General features: G+C 39.2%; 1 protein-coding gene across 1 annotated transcript; it reads right to left on the bottom strand.

Annotated features, from left to right (window-relative positions):
- Positions 1–794: 794 nt before the first annotated feature.
- Positions 795–18,137, bottom strand: si:dkey-239i20.4. The gene is given in 10 exon segments (XM_036581550.1): positions 795–2,947; positions 3,079–3,151; positions 3,618–3,864; positions 3,866–3,974; positions 5,469–5,668; positions 6,776–6,918; positions 10,204–10,363; positions 11,331–11,519; positions 13,117–13,249; positions 17,028–18,137. Coding segments are annotated over 9 exon segments (1,614 nt in total). The 5' UTR covers position 13,249; positions 17,028–18,137; the 3' UTR covers positions 795–2,586.
- Positions 18,138–20,012: the final 1,875 nt, after the last annotated feature.

The raw sequence follows: 20,012 nt of genomic DNA, 5'->3' as shown, positions 1-20,012 counted from the left end.
TGATGCAGAATCATGACTGTTAAGACACTGGAAATGAATCATCAAACAGACTTTGCTTTACTGTTTTAATTTTAGCCGTTGTACATTATTAAACACAAAAATGCAAACACAAACACGTTTCGCAATTCAATGAGTATTATATAATTTGAGTACGCTCAAATTTGAAGCAAAATTGCAAATACATGACAGAATTTGCATTTTCTAATTAGATTTTGTATTTGAATTCTAGAAAACGCTGCCATCCTACACCACTCCAGCTTATTTGAGCCTCAGCTTCAACCACAGGCCTCATCCGAATGTCAACAGGGTCTAATTCAAAGCAACACCTGCACTGACCGCAGCCTCACTGAGCTATAATTGCATTTATGAAAGGCATTAAAGCACAAATACAAGGTTCATATTATGGTTCAATTCTTGTATTTCATTAATTTGTAATTTTTATGTAATGTGCTCCATTAATGGGTCCAAATTCAACCCCCTTTTTAATAAAATTTCTTTCCCCAGGGTCCACTTTATTTATGTGATTACCAACATACCAAAAATTTCTCCACTTTGACCAATATGCAATCTGCATATCCATTATAATTAAACAAGCTGTTTTTATTACTGTGCCTTTAAGACTGATATCTCGCTGTTGTCAGAAGAAAACCTTGTATCTCCAAAATGGTAACTTTACAGGAGAAGGAAAAAACCTACTTTACTTTTAATGTCAATGGAACCAGACATTTTTCCAAGTAATTTGGGGTCATTTCTTTCAGTCCTTTCATCATGAAATTTACTAACAATGTAAAGAGCAACGGGTATTTTCAAATTATGCCAAAATCTAAAAAACATCAAAAGTGGAGATACAAGGTTTTCTTCAGAGAACAGTGATATGTAAATTACCTCTGCTGTGATTGAGTGTCCTGTAAAGAACGTCATTCAAAAAGCAGTCCTGATCGAAACACTGACTTCACTGTGAATGGGTGTGGCTAAACTGCTATAGGCTGAAAAGGTGGATACATGTAAATACACTGGTTTTTGTGACATCGCAACAATAAATTCAAAACGGCTGTTTTTGGAGCTTGATTTCTGTATATGGATTATGGACTGGGGAGTGGATGGTATTTTTTACAAAAAATGCTATGTTATTTAAAAAAAAAAAAAGAGGATTTTTTTTTTTCAATTATATGGTTTCTTTAATACTGTTGCAACATAAGAAATATGTGAAACCCTTTTTATCTTCATGACCTCCTGGATGGACAAACCTGCTCCTTGGTGCTGGTTTGACATTTCATGATGTGGTATGATCTTTCAGAGAGATGCGTTTTGAGTGTACTTTCATAAGAAAATAGTTTCTTTGTCATTCAAGCCCAGGTATGGAGCCCCAGGTGAGCCAGTGCCCAGGGACCTCGGGGAGGCCTCAAGCCACAAGACTCAAGTAGGACAAATACTTAGGGTAGTCCAGTGCAGATGTAAACATAAGACACTCAGACATCCCTTGCATAAATAAATGAATTAAATGAAGATATATTTTCTGTTTTTAGTTATTATTGCGCATGCAATGTTGTTTAGTGTGTATGACTCAGTTTGGCTTGAAAGACAAAGAAAAAAAATCTCAATTTAAATTAAATCCAAAACAACCCACATATTATACAAACACTGTTACAACACACAATAGAACTTTAAATATTAAAAGCCTTTATATTTTGGTCATCATTATTTTCATTTATTACATGTAATTGTTGGAGTGCAGGGGGCCTCTAAAGACTAAAGGAGCTCTGGAAGACCATGATCTGTCCCTGTTCATGATCATACCTTAGGATGCCCTTTTACCTAGATTGCATCTAGAAACAATGCCTGTCTATAAAGATTAGAGATGATCTTTATAACAGATCTAACTGGGGTGATAAGGTTGCTGTTACTCTTTAGGCCAAAGGTTGAGGCAATGTTTGTCGTTTTTCCAGAAGCACCACTTCTTTATTTTAAACACAGTGTAGATAAAATCTATCATCAGTCAAAATGTCACTGCAACGAATTGTGGAAATATGCGTTATAATGTATTTAGTATAAAAGCCTTATATTTACACAAAAGTTAATTTACTCCAAATATAAATGTGCAAAACGTTTTTCATGATAGGAGATTGAAATAAAGTAAATTTCAGAACTGTTTACTATTCTTATAACAGGGATGCTAATATACATTATAAACGCAGTATGTCCAAAATCATCTACATTTTCTAGGAACAATATACAGTATGATAATATATTGCTGCTGTCAGAGCAAAATCTCGTATCTCCAAAATTGTAACTTTACAGGAGAAGGAAAAAACCTACTTTACTTTTAATGTAAGTCAATGGAACCAGACTTTTTCCAAGTAATTTAGGGTCATTTCTTTTGGCCCATTCATCATGAAATTTGCACACAAAGAGCAACAGGCAAGTCGAAAACCAAAAACGGAGCTACTAGTTTTGTTTTGACAGCAGCAACAGACTAATTGAACTACCAAAAAGAGCCCGGTTCCACTGACTTACATCACACTTCGCTCCACCACGATACAGCACTATTAGCAGGTGACAGAGGAGGCCATCTATGCAACCTGATTCCTAGAACCTTGGAATTTGCCATTGAAATACAATGACAGCAAAAATTAACACAGCCCCTCCTGTCAGACCCAGCCAGCGAGTTAGGCCAGAGGATTTGGGCTCAGGAATGGGGCGTGTATTCAGGGGCTGGACCACACGCTCCCACTGGGTGAAGATAGCCTGGCGAGCCCCCTCCCAGCGGCCTGGCCCACACAGCCGGTACTGATATGGGGTTACAGGACCAAACATAACCCTCCAACCCAAACCAGGATCTGTTAAGAACAGCCAAAGGAGGCTGGGACACACGCCCACTTCCTGTGCAATGGAATCCATGTAAGGGACATAGTCCTCCTCAAGAGCAGCTCTCTTGGGATTAGAATTTCTATGAAAGATTAAGAGACAAGGAAAAACAGAGAAGGTAAAAACAGTAAACATCTGAGAGGTAATCAGAGAAGGGAAACTCAGTCTGGAGAAAATAAAATTGACAATGGAAGATTTGAGGAATTTAGTTACCTGGCCATTTTTGTTTTCATTTCTCTTTTAATAATCTTACACATTGTTGCCAAAGGAGGTAGATGGTTCAGCCCTAGAGAAGAAGACAGAACATTATGTTTTCCCAAGAGAAAGTAATATTGCACTGAGAAAGAGTTAAGACAGTCAATTAGAATAATATTCAAGAAAGTATGTGCTCATTTTTGGGGAAAAAAAATTCTCAGGCAGTTTTCAAATGGAAGGTTGATTTCAAAAGGCATTAAACACCACTTTTACCATCTTTTCATGATATATACTGTTGAGAGAGGGCTTTACACATACAAGAAATATCAGTGCTGTATTATGATTAAAACCATTTGGAATGAAACGCTTCAAGTCCAAAAAAAAAAAGATTTGCTGATTTTTTTTTCTATTTCCTATAGAAATATACATATTCACTACTATGCAAATAGTTACATACTATATGCTACATAAACAGTATATAGTCTATGTATTTTTTATGAATCACTACATGCTTTGGAAAAAAGGCCCAAGCTTTTTTCTGCCCCGTTCTGGAATACCTGCAAAGACTCTGGTGGCCCACCGTGCCTGCATCTCCTCCACAGGCATTACGGATCCTTTGGGGGATAGTAGCCCAATGATTGCCAGTGTTGGACGCTCTAGGAACAGAGGGAAGACTCTTTTGAAGAGGGTCAGTTCCCCCTCAGGACTGTTAGTTACGGAGGGTGGTAAAAATGGGAAGGTAGCTTTGAATCCTGTACAGAAGACCACCGCATCAATCCCTTCCTCTATTGCCCCATTATCAAAATACAACAGTTGAGCCGCGGAACTCTTGTATGTTCGGTTTCACCTGCAGTGCCCCCTGGAGGATACGTACTGGCAGGTCATCATTTATGATGAGTTGTCGGTCCAGAATCCTGCAACAGAGAGACATGAAGTGAGAAAGGAAGGCTTGAGAGATGTCAGTGAATGGAAGCAGCAAACATTATGCTTCATCAGCTTTGATCCACTGTGAGGAAGTTTTTTTTATTTAATTCACATTGTCGTATTATGCTGTCTGTCAAACATCTGTCATTGAACACATCATTGAGGGCTGCAATGACAATGAATCGTGCACGTAGCACGAAAGTGACGTAACTGGATTGGTGTGAATGTAGCATGAGGAGTTGTGAACCACGCTGCAACCTAGGTCTCATATGTGTACAGAGGGGAGACAAACAATCTGCAAGGAAGTGTGTAAAATGTGCAAAGCTGTAATGATTACTGTCACAACAAACCTGCACCACCATAAAGAGCTTTTCAAGCAATTAAATGTATTCAGTGTATATATTACTGTGTTGTTTTGCAAAGTATCTCTGTTCTAATCTAATGGAACAAGTTTAGCAACATGCAAAATATCGCTGATAGTTCCTAGAATTAGAAAAAAACACAGCAGGTGGTCGAGCATTTTCCTACGTAGCCCCAAAATTGTGGAATCATCTCCTGACCTCTGTTCGGGACATTCAAAACTAGACTCAAAACTTATCTGTTTGCACAAGCATTTTGCTAATATCAGTTATTTTGCACTATTACTCTCTAACATCTCTCCATAAACGGACCTGTCCTGTTAATCAATTTCTCTTTCTTTCTCTCTGAAATCAATTTCTCTCTCCCTCTCCCTCCCGCCAGAGCTGCTAGAGTCACCAGAGCTCCATCTCCGTTGGCTGATCTGCACCGTTTCGACCACCATGGAGCTTCATGCTGTACAAAGCTGTGCACATCTCATCTCATCACATCTTTTTGAGTCTTACTTCCTCTCAAGGTTTCTTCCTTTTGCTCTTAGGGAGTTCTTCCCTGCCACTGTCGCCACTGGCGACGCTCATGGCGGCTCAGACCCGTATTTTTCTGTAAAGCTGCTTTGTGACAAGCGCTATATAAATAATACACTGTGCTTTTGTTTTATATCACTGACACTGGCCAAAAAACAAAAATACAACACACAGCTAGTGCAAAAGCATTTAGTAAACTGCAATAATACAGTGTTGTCACATCATTTTATTAAAAAACTAAGACGTTTTGTTTATTTCACATTTTATTCTTTCCAGTCATCATAAATTACTATAAAGTTTGGTCTGTATGGGAAGCTGTGCACTTGTCAAACTCTGCCTTTGAGCACAGCCATTGGATCAGGAGCCAATGTATCGTTTTATTGGCTCCCTAACAAAACATCTGCATGAATTAGGGTATGCTTTATGGAAATGACATGTAAATGTTTGTTTCTGCTTGTTTCCACATCGTACAAACGTTTCATGTGTTTTACTTTGATGAATAAGCGCCAGTATCTCCATCACTGACTGCAGTGCTACAAAATTTCAATAAAGCAAATAATTTACTTTCCAGTGTGGTTGATATGTTATTTTGCCCCACTGTACCTGTAGCTGGGCTGCAGTCCGTATAGCCTGTGGTCATATTTCTGGTTGTAAGCACTCTCCAATACCCAGTTAAGCAATGTTCGAGGAAGCAGTTGGAGCAGCTTGACACTCGCACGTCTAAGCAACATCATGTCCATGGGCAGGCCACTGCTGCCCATACGGCCCACCACCCACGCTCCTTCACGAATACTCAGAAAAGTCTCAGAAAAAAAAAGGATGGGAAATTGGTTATTGAACTGATTCAGGGGTGACAGGTCAGGGGTGGGGAACTGTGGGACTGTTGTCCAGCTCTGTCTGGTGATTTTGCTGCTCACACTAACTAAATATGTTAATTAACTGATGAGTTTGATCAGGTGTCCTTCACAGCAGACTGGAATTCCCCATCCTTGAAACAGCTATTGGTCAGTCTGTATATACAGTCAAGTGCAAAAATGTTGGCGCCCCAGATTCTACCACATAAATTGTTGATTTTCTTAAAGAAAAGTGCAAAAGTTATAGCACAGTTGTATTTCCTGTTTTTCCCAATATGTTAAACCCAGCAAATAAACAGAAACTGTGCACTAAAATTTGCAGAATAAATGCCATATTTAAGTCTGTTCCTTGTAGAGTGTGTGTTAACGTATTTCCACTTAGACATCAACTAAACATTGACCAATGAAATTTGCAGAATAAATGCCATATTTAAGTCTGTTCCTTGTAGAGAACGTATTTCCACTTAGACACTCAACTAACGTAGACAGTCAACTAAACATTGACCAATGAAGGTCAAACCTTTGCTTAGAAATGTATGATACAGGGCACCACTGGCAAACTACTGAACACAGGCCACAACTAAAAAAGAAATGGCAAATGTACCAGGTGTCAATGGTAAATCATCAATAGAGGTCTCAACTATGGTTGATTGTAAAGCAGAGTATGTAAACTAGCAGATTAGAAACTGCATGGGGTAACAATGTATTGATGCATAGTAATTTAACTGATCATCTATAATAATGTTAAACAATTTTGATTTTTATAATTATTATAACTGATTAGAATAATATTTTCTAAAGAAAATGTAATAGGTTACTTTGAGACACTTTTGGGCTGCTTTCAAACATAAAAGTAGAAAAAGCTCTAATTATGTTTGTGTGTTCACTGTGCATGTGTTTAACAATGTAAAAACTTAAAATAACTGAAATCTAATAAAATAGCAGTGAAATCTGAGATTTCCTGATGCACTGAATAATTTTCTAAAAAAGCATAAAGTGATTCATTGTTAGAAACATACACTCCAACTCTGTTCTGTTTCAAGGCAGTGCACTTACTTTCTCAGCTACTCTACTGATCTCAACAGCAATGTCTCCTCCAGAGTTGCCAATGCCAATAATCACCACTTTTTTTCCATGGAATGCATCAGGATCCTTATATTCCCAGCTGTGGGAGCATTTCCCTGGGAAAGTGTCTAAGCCTGCAACAGAAATAGAGCTGGAAAGCTGGTTTGGAAATGTCAGGCCATACGACAATGTCTTACAGGTGATCCACCATTGTGGCAGGGTAGTTCTACAGTGTCTACACTGATTGTACTCTGGCTCATTGAATCTTCTTTTCCTACCTGCTTTCTTTGATTTTCTTTAAGTCCAGGGACTCATTAAATTTATCTGAAGAGCTGACTAGCATGTGGCTGTACATGACTACCATGAAAGATCAGAGCAAAATCGAGGAAATGTTTGTTCAGATATTCAGATGCAGTTAAACAGCACATAGAAAGCATCGCAGCAAGGGTAAACGTCAAGATCAAGTTCAAGCTTATTTCATACTCTAATAGTATAAAGGAATAGAACAGTCAGCTTCATTTAGTGGATTTAGCAAGTTTGGAATCAGCTAACTAACTCTTCACAAACACCTCATGGGCGCCAGAACGTAACTGCTGCACCATGTAAGGTGGAACAGAAAATAGCAATAAGAACCTGGCGAAAAAAAACAAACCTCAGCTCCTTGGTGAGGTATGAATTGAAACTACAGATCAACAAACGCAAATATTTATCTTTCAAAATGTGTTTTCTAGCTAAAAGATACAATCAGTAGAAGTAAATTATGCTGTGACTGGGTTAGTAACATTAGCTGACCCTGCTGAAAAAACAGCATAGCTGGTTTAAGCTGGTTTATGTTGGTCACCTGGCATGCTACTGCTGGTTGACCAGCATCCTAAACACAACATATCGCTGTTAACGGAAGAAAACCTCGTTGTGGCACGGCATGTCCTACCCCGGGCTTAAGGAGGACGCTGGAGGCAGGAGAAACGTTTGCAGCAATCATATTTTATTCACACCCCAAATAAACACAAAGCAAACAAAAACAAATAACTAAAGCTATGCTGGCCACTTTTCAGTGGCCTAAGCAGACTTTTCAGTCCTTTTTAAAGTAAGCTTTTCAGCTCGGTTCTCAGTCTGTTCTTCTTGTTGTTGTTGTTGTTGTTCTTCTTCTTCTTGTTGTTGCTGCTTGTCCCTCTCTCGCTCTGTTCCCTCTCAACTCTTTTTAAAAGGCGTTCACGCTGCCAGCCAAATCAGCATCAGCTGGCTCTCATTAATGGCAGCAGAGCCGACAGGGAACGAGAGCTTGCTGCTCCGCCTCCTCGTCACCGCCCCCAGCTCGCAGCTCGGCCGCCTGGGTCAAACGTGAGGTGTAGTGATGCGGCCTCGCTGCAGAACAGGGGGCAGGGCCCGGGCGGCGGAGCTCAGGACAGAGAACTTGTAGAGAGGAGAATTACCAATCTACAATGTCTTCCGGTTTTCTCAAACGCTAGAGGGCGTTCCAGAGTGAGTCCAAAATGAATGGGTTGATATGGAGCATTTGAGCAAAATCATAGTTTATAAATGCTTAAACATTTTTAATGTAAAAGAATGCAATCATTACCTGAACACTGAACAGCATACAACTTTTTAACACTTTTAACTGCTCTTATATTTTTAAGAGCTTTTAAACTCGAGTTATAGGAGTTTAAAACAGCGCCTCATGTACGTTCATGACGTCTGTGAGCGCGAACAGCCAATGAGCTGCTCCGCTCGCCAATCAATCATCACGCTCTAGCACTAAAGCCCGCCTTCTGCTGCCCAAAACCCGTTTGCTGTAGAAAAAGGAAATATATAGGTAAGATTTCTTAGTTTTTTAGGGAAATACGTCCTTCTACTTTCTAAAATTAGAGAAACGTCCTGGGCGAGTGATTAGAAACTATTTTAACTTTTTGTTTTTAGCCGTTGAGCTCCATTTACTCCCATTCATTGAGGACTCGCTCGCGGGCGCCCTCTGCTGTTCAGCAGTCCTGTTTTTGATATAACGGGGGGAAATAGGAAGTGGCCAGGCTACTCATAAACCGGCTCTCCTCGCCCTCGTGCCTCTCGTGGCCGGCACCGTCGTCACCCTCCTCCCGCCGGCACTTGCGTCCCTCGGCGGAGCTCGGGCTTTGCACTCCGTCCCACACCCACTCGCGGCTCTCTCCCCGCCGTCCTCGCTCGATCTCCGCGATTTCTCCAGCGGCAGTGAGGGGAGGGGAAAGGAAGGAGCTCCGAGCCCCCTCGGAGTGGGGCTGGGAGGGGAGAGAAGGGGCGCTCCGAACCTCCTCGGAGCAGGAAGGGGAGGGGGAAGAAGGGATCCAGTCCTCCTGGGAGCTGAGACTGGAGGCAGACACGAAGCACAGGTGAACCTCATCAGCTACTCAGCCCGCTGGTTCAGCCCGACCAGCTTCTCCGTTCTGCATTCGACGCTCGGCCACGCCCCCTTCTCCACACTCGTATCTCCATTTTTGTCGTTTTTCAGTTTTTGACATAATTTGAAAATGCCTGTTACCCTTTACACTGTATGTACATTTCATGAAGAATAGACTAAAAGAAAAGACCCGAAATGACTTGGAAAAGTTCCACTGACTTACATTAGTAAAGTATGTTTTTTCCTTTTCCTGTAAAGTTACCATTTTGGAGATACAAGGTTTTCTCCCAACAACAGCGATATGCTAGGTTTTCTGGTGACCAGCATATTAACTTCCTTTGCTGCTGACCAGGGGAGGTGTGAGACAATTTATTTATCTTTTTCTTTTAAAGCCTTCAGGCTGACTGCCTCTTCAGTGTCAACCTAAGCCTTGTGTGATCTAATGTGGATTTTTGTAGTGGTTAGTATTGCACAGCACAGTAGTAGTGTGATTAGTTTGCTAACTACTAACGATAATAAAAGATTGTGTGACTCTTCTCTCTGGTTAAACATGCTGTCTGAGTGAATAACACCATATCTGCCTGTGGCTGAGTGAAAACCTGCAGTAACTAAGTTGTCAGTAAGTGAGTTAAACCTGCCAGTGACTGAGCAGAGTAACCATTTGTAAACTGTACATGAGCTTCCTGTGACTCAAAATTCACTCAAAAGAACAGTCTAGGAAGAAACCAGCTAGAAAAAGGTCTGTGAATGAAAGAGGAGGTAACATTAGCAGGTAGATCAGTACTCCATGTTTCGTTTGGGAGGTTGTGGATCCAGAACCTCGCAAAGACAAATCTGATTAATATACAGTCGTTTGTCATCCCTCTGGAGTTGGTTAAGAGAGACACTCTCTTTTCATTGATCCACTTTTAGGCATAACAAGCCTGAAAAACCACAATAAAACATTGATCTCTTTAAGCTCTCATAGTGTATGTGAGTATTTGCAGCATGGAAACAAAGAACAAACCCTGCCAATATGGTGGACTGATGAAGGGTGAAGGCATGATCATACCAGGAAAGTTAGGTGTGACTGGATGTGTGAAGTTCCCAGAACACACAAACACAGCGTCAAACACGTGTGTTTCTTTGTGGCCATCGCTGCTCTCAGTTACCACCTCCCACTGACCGGACTGAGAGAAGTCATGCCTCTGCCTCACACTGCGCACTGTGGTCTGAAACATACACACACATTAAAATCTCCCTGTATTTAAAACTTGGAAATATTCTGGCACACAGTTTCTAGAGAAACAGGACATTTTTGACTTAGTCCAAATACAATCAAAATACACACTGTCAAAGAGAAGGGTCATTCTACCAATGTATAGAAAACATTTATAGCCATAAACATGAGTTAAAAATAATAATTAATCTCAGAAAGATGATGTCTGTGGATTCATTGTTCTGTTCTTAAATGAACCAACAAAAATGATATATGTTATTATTATGATTATTATACAATATACATTATTATATTATAATTTGCCTTTTGGATTTTTAGTCATGTTGTACATGAAATACAGAAAGTCATAGGACTGACCTCACAGATGCTGAACAATTATTATGTTGTGTTATGTTAAAATTATTTTTTTTATTAATATATAAAATTTTATTTTGATAATAAAACTAGTTCCAAGATTTTTTGGTGTTACAGAATATATAAAATGCTTTTACAGAAAGGAAGGGCTTTTCAGTTACTTCTTGTACACATATGCCAAATGAAGGAAAACTAACTCAGAAGTCACGTGTTACAGAAAGATGGTGTCAGAGGCGTTACTCATGAAAGTTTAAGTCATTGTAAATTCAAATAAAATAACAACATGAATGCAATGTTTGTAATTTTCTACACACAATGTGACTAAAGTGTTGGTGTACTGTAGTTTAGAAAAGCTGAGATTTTAGCAATTTTGTCAGTGGTGTTACTGTCAGTGGTGTTAACTTATGCTGCTCAGTTTAATAGACCATGTTTTACACTTAAATTACAGATCAACAATCTTACCCCGCTTACCACTGCAATGGTAGGATGACCCCCAATCACCTTGCTTGCACAAATAATGCAGATATATATGCGAATGAAAACAAAACAACAAAAAACAAGCTTCATGAATGTAAACAGTTGTTTGAAAACACCAAGATGATAACCTGGAAGTGAATGTGTTTGAGCAGGTCAAAGTGATCAGCATAGAGTCTGAAGTACTGCAGCAGCTGGGAGTGGCTCATGTAGTTTGGGTAGTGTGCTGGCATGGGAAAATCGCTGAAACACATCATTTCTTTGGAGGTGTTCACCACCAGCGAGCGGTAAATACTGGAGCGCTCAGCCTCTGGTTTCTCCTGCACATGTAATGAAGCACAAATACCACAGGACTGATGAGAATCAGTGTCTTAAAAAAGAATTACAATTCTGCACATTCTGTGATTACAGGTGGGATTCTGAACAACAGTGGTGTCTTTACCACTTGGAGGTTTGGGGACATTTTACACCCCTCACATATCAGATCCAGCTGTAAGAACAAATATAACCAAGGGCGTTTAGGATATGGCATCACTTTGAGCAGCAAAAAGAAACCCTCATATATTAAGTTCCCTTGTGATCTTGAAGAATCATCCATTATATTCAAGAATTCAGTGGTTGAGATGTAAACACTGAGATTGAGATGTATCCCTCCACCATGACTTGGTTAAAAAAATGATTAAAATACGTTTTAGACCAAAACATTACCACAAAGGTTTGTATTGTAGAACGATGTGTCAGACATCAGGTTGAGTATTGATAAGCATTTTATGTAATAACTTTCTGTGAGGGAGCTTTTAGCTGCATCAAACTCCTCAGACATCTGGTTCCTACCAACACCACTGTGAACTATTCTGACTCAGTAAGTTTCTCTAGAATAGAGCATTTCACGCCAAACCACTCTGAATGATTCTGTTGACATCTTAACCATTTAATTGTGCAGAGATTTTGAAAAATTGGTGGAGTTCCTCTTTAAAGAGACATTTTGGGCAAATTCACAATTTCCTTTTTCGTGCATCACTGTACTCTCAAATATGTTATACCACTGGGAATCCCAGGAGGCCCAACCAATCCTAACTGCTAACCTTAATAAATACAACCAGTAGTTACTAAATACAGCATTAGTTACTCTTACCTCAGTCGTCAATTCTGTCTTTACACTTATAAAGACATACATGTTTCAATCAGAATAGTGCTGGTGTCGACATAAATTCCATTCATTAATTATTCCATTAATAAATTCGTTTTGAAAAAACATACCAAATGTACAATAAACAGAGTAATCTGAAAACATAAGAGATGTGCAATGGGTATCATGTATGAATACATTTTCAGTACTGAAGTTATCATACGTACACATAGATACATAGTATATATATTGTATATTTTCTCAATGCAATTCATTATGCATAAAAAACAGCCACAAATGCATTATCATGCTATTTACATAATGCTTTTTTATGTTAAATGCTGTCTTTCTTTTCTTGTCAGATCAGGTCAGTTCAAACCATCTCCATTCCCAGAATTTTCTTTTAGTGAGTAACGTCGCTGCAGGCAAAAGGGTCAAAAGGGTCAAAGGTAAGCCGCTGAAGTGAATAAAGAGTTCGTAAAAAACTTGGCTCATTGGGTTTGGTTGAGGTGTTATGTCAGAGAAGCCAATGAAATATGGCTTGTACCTTTTTCATATTCAATAAATTATTATGTCATCATGCCTCACTGGTTATCATTCTGACCACTGTGATTTTATACATAACATTATGCAGGATGGTACAGTAACTGCTTAGTTAACTGGGGAACCAATACTTTCTGGATCTCAAAGGGCAGTTTGCTCTGTGGTTCTCTGGCCTACAGGCTCTCATTATTCATGCTCTCTATGTGTCCTTCACATAGCCACATTACTCCAGCACAGTATCCCACCTTAAACCTCCAGAGTCCTCCGATGTCATCACTGCTTTCGAAACACACTGGCTCCAGCCCTTCGTCCAGGCAGCATTTAATGCAGGCCAGTCCAGCGTTGCCTGCTCCGATCACAGCCACCCGTCGAGCCATACTGAAGATTTAAAAACCACACACAACCAAGAAATTCACTTATTGCTTATAGCCTGTTGCTGATAACGTGATAACGGCATCTCCACGACATCAAATAATACAAACAAATATATATATATATATATATATATATATATATATATATATATATATATATATATATACACACTCTACAGTATCTCTACTATACACTGTATGTCCAAATGTTTATTGACTCCTGCTCATCCAGTGTTTAACAGCCTCTACCCTTCTGGAAAGGCTTTGGAGGAGAGTTGGAGGAGCTCGGAGAGAGTATGTTATGGGGTGGCATGATTTGTGGAGTTTGCATGTTCTTTCATGTCTGCATTGGTTTTCTCCAGGTGCTCTGGTTTCCTCCCACAGTTGAAAGACATGAAGTCAGGCCAATTGGAGACACTAAATTGCCCCTAGTTGTGACTGAGTATGTGTCTTTGTGTGTGCCCTGTGATGGACTGGTGATCTGTCCAGGGTATTTCCTGCTCCTCCCAATAAGCACAACCATAGGCTCCGGCACCCCCTGCGACCCGAGAGGATAAGGAGCTTAGAAGATGAATGAATGTTTCTGTTTTAATGGTAAAATGACATCATTTATTTTTGCCACTTATTTATTAAGCATCAAAATCCTATCAAAATATCCTGATTCTTTTGTAACAAAGATGAAAGTCACATTAAAGCCTTTGATCTGTTAAGATAAACTGCTCCAAACAATGATGCCACACATCTCAGAGGCTTTCCTGTTTTTTGTTTTTTTTTGGTTTTCCCTGCCCCGGTGGCCTGGCCCAACGATGGCTTCCCAGGACCAGCAAAGGTTAAATGCATGAGGAAATATATTGTTGTAATTTGACTCCACAAAGATAAAATATATTAGTAATGTCTGAATAGTTTCAGACCTGTTAGTTAGGATACACTAACAGGTGGTTCATGTAAGTAAAAGAAAGGGTGCTTTAAAAGTAGCTTTTGCTAACTCAGACCAGCCAGACAGAAGATTATTACTGCTGAAGGTAAACTACTCAGTGGTTTACCATTCAATTAAAAAAGGCCTAACAAAGTAAACTTTAATTAATGTGGAAATTTAGGACTTTGATCTAGGAAACTTAAACACTTTAACTACACTAACAACAACTAATAAACAACATGTAAGATGATTACAGAACATTAAACAAGGTAATAACCACAGAGGATAAACAAAGTGAAAATAAAAACATACCTATAATACAAACCTGCAAAAATACTTCCTTTATAACCCTTTCACAGGTCAAACTAAGGTAACCAATGGGATCAATGCATTCTAATTTTAGGACAGGCCATTACATAGAAAAGTAATAAGAACCACCTAGGAACAATAGTTTATGGGCAGAAGCCCCTCCTTCTGCTCCCAGAGAACACTGTAGGATGAGAATCTGTAAACACTATTAAATAGACCCAAATGTTTACATTACATTACACCACGTAGGCCAATATGCCTCAAAACAAGTCCACACGACACAGAAATATGCTATGATACACACGTAATATAACATCAGTGTTAACTCCCCCGAGGGAATGGGAATAGGGCTTAGTACAAGGTTTCCTAATGCCATCCCCAGCTATGCACATCTGGGAGATAAGGGAGGTCCAGTCGGGAGTACCTTTTGTTCACTGTCCTTTAAATCACTGTCACCTGTTGTTTCATGGTGGGGCCATCACTGCCACGTATCCTCCGAATGCCTCGCTGGATTCGGACTCGATCTTTCAGAATCCTCTAGGAGATCACATGACTTCCACGATACTCATCTGGACTCAACCTCCCAGAACTCTCCGGGAGCTCACCTGACTTCTCATATGACTGCGCGCTCCTATCAGCGCTCTCGCTCTCCCGAATATTAATATGTGTCACCTGTGTTATGCATCATATGACAAACATAGTTTAGTATATTAGCCCGGGCTTTAGATCAGGGAAGTTGCGAGGTATTGTGTCCGATCTGAGATCTACTGAGCGGGTTTGTCTGTCTGTGGTTCTCGTGTTTGACCTCTGCTTTTGTTCTTTGACTTTGCCCTTTTTGCCCTGCCCTTCGGATTGATTGCCTGGTTGTTGATTTTTGGACTTTTGACCTTCTGCCAGTATTTTTGACTACGTTTTTGCCTTTCCCGTTTCGGACTGTTCGCCTGGTGTATGTTTGTGATTTTGTCTTTCTTATGCCGGCCTTACACCAAACGACTTTTCAAGCGATTTCACTGTCGCAGACAAACATCCACGTCGGAATAAAATCACGAGAGTCTTGTTAGAGTCGCGTCATCTCGATCGTTTGGTATGAGGTGGTCAAGATGGCGGTCTTAAGTCAGTCTTTTTGTCGTCTTAACGCTGCGACACAATCAACCGTGTTTAATATTATCGTAAGTTTTAAGTCTTGGTTCATGCAAATAGTGACGTGCCAGGGGCGCGCTTGCGAGCGGAGGGAGGGAGAGAGAGAGAGAGAGAGAGAATGAATGCAGGCGTCACTGACTGAAATCTCTGTAAAAAAACGGCAATTCAATACAATAATCATATTAACTTAAAGTGTAAAGTGACTGTTTTGATGTTTCAGGTTCACTGAGCCTGTAACACGTAAGGAAATGTGCAGAGGACTTTAAGAATGCCATTACTGAAGAATCATCAACTGTTTTCTATTTTTTTCTGTTACACTGGTTTCTTATTTTGTTTGTTTGTTTCTTATGGTTTAGTTCATGACACCCAGTCGACAATGCTGAGTCGCTGCATGTTGTGTTGATGTGTAAATCTTTACTCCAAATTAAAAAAGTAACTGCACATTTTACAGGTTAATTAAAAGATTCTGTGTGATGATCTGCCAGAGTACACAGTTCTACAGTGAACTAATCTGAGCCCCAGATCTTTACCTGCCCAGCCAGTGTATCTTCCCATCTGTACCACTATAGAGTGGAAGGAAAAAGTGTTTATCTGCTTGTAAATTTCCACCGGGCGCATGATGGGGATTAATCTCAAAAATGTAGCTGCAGTCTTGTAAATAGTGACACTGCAAGATTCCTAGTCTTTGCAAAATCATAGTCTCTGACTAAAAAATGCGACACTGTCTTTAGGTGTGACAGGGTGTCAGACTTTAGTCTTTTCAAAGTCTTCTAGTGTATGGTTAGCATTATGCTTTCTGGAATTGACCCACGCCTGTTTTGTGACGACGACCTTGGACTGCGATTTTATCAGTAAAGCCTCCTTTGTCTTTTACAGCTGCGAGCGTCTGGATCTGTTTGGCACGTTACAATCACATTCCAAAGACGTTTTGATCACTGGTCACTACACTGTCTATTTTAATGGTGCTTATCCACGAAACGTGTCTGTGCAACAAGTGCCAATTGTTAAAGGTCATCCAATCATATTTGGATGCTTCTTTCTCCAACAACTAAAAACCTCAGTCTTTCTTACTTACCAACCATGACTATAACTAATAATTTAAAGTCTGATGGTGCTGATTAGAGAGTTGAGGATTATGTTTATGAGCTCCTTGAGGAATGCTGGAAAGTGGTATACTTTTGGTTTTAAAAATCAATGAAATATGTGCAAAATCATTTTGTGTCTACATGAATAAGTTTGTGCTTTTTGTGTAAACACTATTACACAACGTGTATAACATCCTGTGATGATGATGATGATAGTAGAAAACAGCCTGATCACCAGGACTATTTCTTAAATGCACCACATTTAAGGACTGCAAAAATGTTAAAATCAAATTGCAAAATTTACTTGTATGTTATGTGATGTGTACACTTACCTGGGTGTCTGTTTGAAGGGTGGCACTGTTGTGTGTATCCTCTTCTAAGCGTCAGCAGGATCCACGGCAGTCCTGAAAGGGAGGAGCACACAAGTAGAGAACATGTACATTTTTTTAATGTACATTTGTTTTCTGAACTATGGTGTCAATGTGTATAAGGGGGAGATCTTCAGAACCAAAATGGTATAGCCTAGACTCTAGCGAGGGGGCTTTCAATATTCAAGCACCAAAAGTGAGTGCAAGGGGGTTCTCTGGTTGTTCCTCGGAGTTGAACTTTTGCTACTGAGTCTGTCTTCAGACTTGTATTTTGTTCCTAGAGTGCTACTATCCTTCACACCCCACCCTGCATCACTCAACCTCACATGCCCATTTGAATGGCAACAGCAATATCCCATGAGTCAATACTAGTATGAAACATGAGTTGCCTGGAAACAGAATCTCATTTATTTGGGCCACCTTGAACCCCTGGCAGTCAGAGGTCCCTGGGCTCTGGCCTTAAATGGCTCGGTCAGTAACCCATCACTGGTTAGGCTCTGTTCTTCACTTTTTGGGTCTAAAGTGCCAATAAAATGAAATCAAACACAAGGCATTAGTTGAAGTGTACTTTGATAGTAAAAGTAAAGCCATTTACAATGATATATGGATCATTCTACTGAACTGGTTCAAAGTCAGAAGTCAGACTTGGACTTTTCACAAGTCAAGAGCAGCAATAAAATTGATTTGAACTATTTATCTGGATATTGTGTTTTTACCAGTCAAAACTCATTAGAATACATCGTTAGAATAAATAAAAACCAATAAGCATAAAACATTTTTTTCTTTAATTTTCATTAAAAGTTATTAATATCTTAGTTAGAAGAATACAGCTAGAAAAACACAAGTTTGTTTCCTGTCTTCTGTGCGCTCTAGTCCTCACAGGCCAAAACACTGCAGACTCCAACTCACTGCCTCATTAAACACACCTGATTCAGCTCATCAGCTAATTACTACAGCACTGTAGCTCCACCCTTTGGCACTTGGAGTGTTTCACCTAGACTGCTTTTTGAATGAGGTGCAATACAGGACAACCAATCTGAACAGAGCTAATTTACATATATCAGTCTTATAGACACAGTAAAAAAAAAACTGTTTAATCCTAGGGGATTAAGAGAGGTTGAAAAATGTTTGTGTAAAAATCAATTATGACTGATTTTGGTATATAAAACAACGCAAACTTTATAGTTGGACCTCAGGAAAACAACAAAACTACAAGGAAGAAAGTAGAATAGGGGTCCTTTAATATACACAGCGCTTTTATCAAACTCAATGATGCTTTACAATTTCAAATTAAATAAATAAATATAATTATGAATTATAAATTAATAATAAGAAATAATAAGAAGAAATAAAATGAATCATAAATAAAATGCCAGCATCCTGCCTGTGCTAGCTAACGCAGCTATTTATTTCAAACCGTGAGTAGGGTTATTGTGAATTAGATTAGTACATTATTTTTATTAACAAGCTGTTTCAGCTACGACATATTGATGAAGAGCACTTATTAGTTTTATTGTGTTGTTGGTCCTCATGCTGCTAGAGCCTCAAATCAAATGAAGAGAGAGAAAAATAGAGAGAGAGAGAGGAACATGGCAGAAGAAGTAAGGATGCATTTAATTTACTTGATTCAATTATATGATCTCCTCATGAATGACAAATATTTTACATCAGCATTGTTTTGTCTTAGTTATACACAGACAAATAACAACACATCAATTTATGTGTTTTAATACATATTTTAATACAGTAATGCGATTTTCTTTTTCTCCAATAAAATCTCTGGGTCTTATCTGGCAAATTGAATCACATTAAACACATTATAATATGGCAAAAGAAAAAGTATTAGTTTTTTTTTATCTGACGCACATCCTGAATGTAGTGAGTTTACTGTAGCATTATAAACTAAACAGCAGCCTAGAATATCCTACCTAAATTAGATGGTTGACTGTCAAAAATAAAAGTCAGCTGTACTACATATAAGACAACTGATTACACAGCTCTTCTTGAGTTCACTAAACCTGGACATTAGAGTTCACCCAACTCAAACACAGCTGTACACATCTAGAAGCCAAAGAGGAGAAAATGCCTCGTGGGATTGTGTGATATAAAGAGTTCCAGCTAGTAGGGAAACAGTATAAAACAACAAATTCCATTTTGTTTACTGAACTGAGAAAGCAGACATTGGGAAGACTTAGGAGAACTTTTGACTAAACTAAGGCCCAATCCCATTTCCCCCCTTGCCCCTTCCACTTAGCCCTTAGTTTTGCATGTTCACGTGTAGGGGTATGGGTGTCCCAATTTTTGTTGAGATGGAGGGGTATGGCGAAGTCTTAGGGCTACATGGCCGTCCAAACGGAGGTTTTTCAGAGGCTCACTCCAAATGGGGTGTCATAAGAAAAAAGAAAAACCGGCAAGATGGCTGCACGAGCGACCAAAGAAACCCACAAATGTGAGTATTTTCTCTGTTAAAAAAATACAATAACCATTGTATTATCTTCGTTTAATGTTGTTACAATGTATTATGGTCGTTTTCTTTATAACAAGCATAAAAAATCGCTAATAACATGCTAATGTCTCGGTAGCTAGCTAGCTAACTTTCCCGTTCCACCTTAAATAGTCCAGCAGTATTGCACACAAATAATTTAAGTTGAGCTGACTTGTCTTTTTTTTTTACCATGTATTCATTTTAATGTACTCAAAGTTTGCACTGTAAGGCTGCATTTTCTACAAAATTACAAATATCAGATTGGATACAGTATAAACAGGTCAGTATGGTGGCTTAACCTAAGTAACTCTGTGACAAGGTGACTGAAAAGCACAGGTCAGGGTATTAATACAAGAACATTTCCAAGCCACTGAAGACCCCTTGGAGTACACCTAAATCAATCCTTAAGAAATGGAAACAGCATGGCACAACTGTAAGTTTGCCAAGAACAGGCTGTCCTCAAA

Source organism: Colossoma macropomum, unplaced genomic scaffold (assembly GCF_904425465.1).
Source record: "Colossoma macropomum unplaced genomic scaffold, Colossoma_macropomum, whole genome shotgun sequence".
Lineage (NCBI taxonomy): Eukaryota > Metazoa > Chordata > Actinopteri > Characiformes > Serrasalmidae > Colossoma > Colossoma macropomum.
Note: the sequence above shows the minus strand (reverse complement) of the source record. Positions and strands in the feature narration are given on the sequence as shown.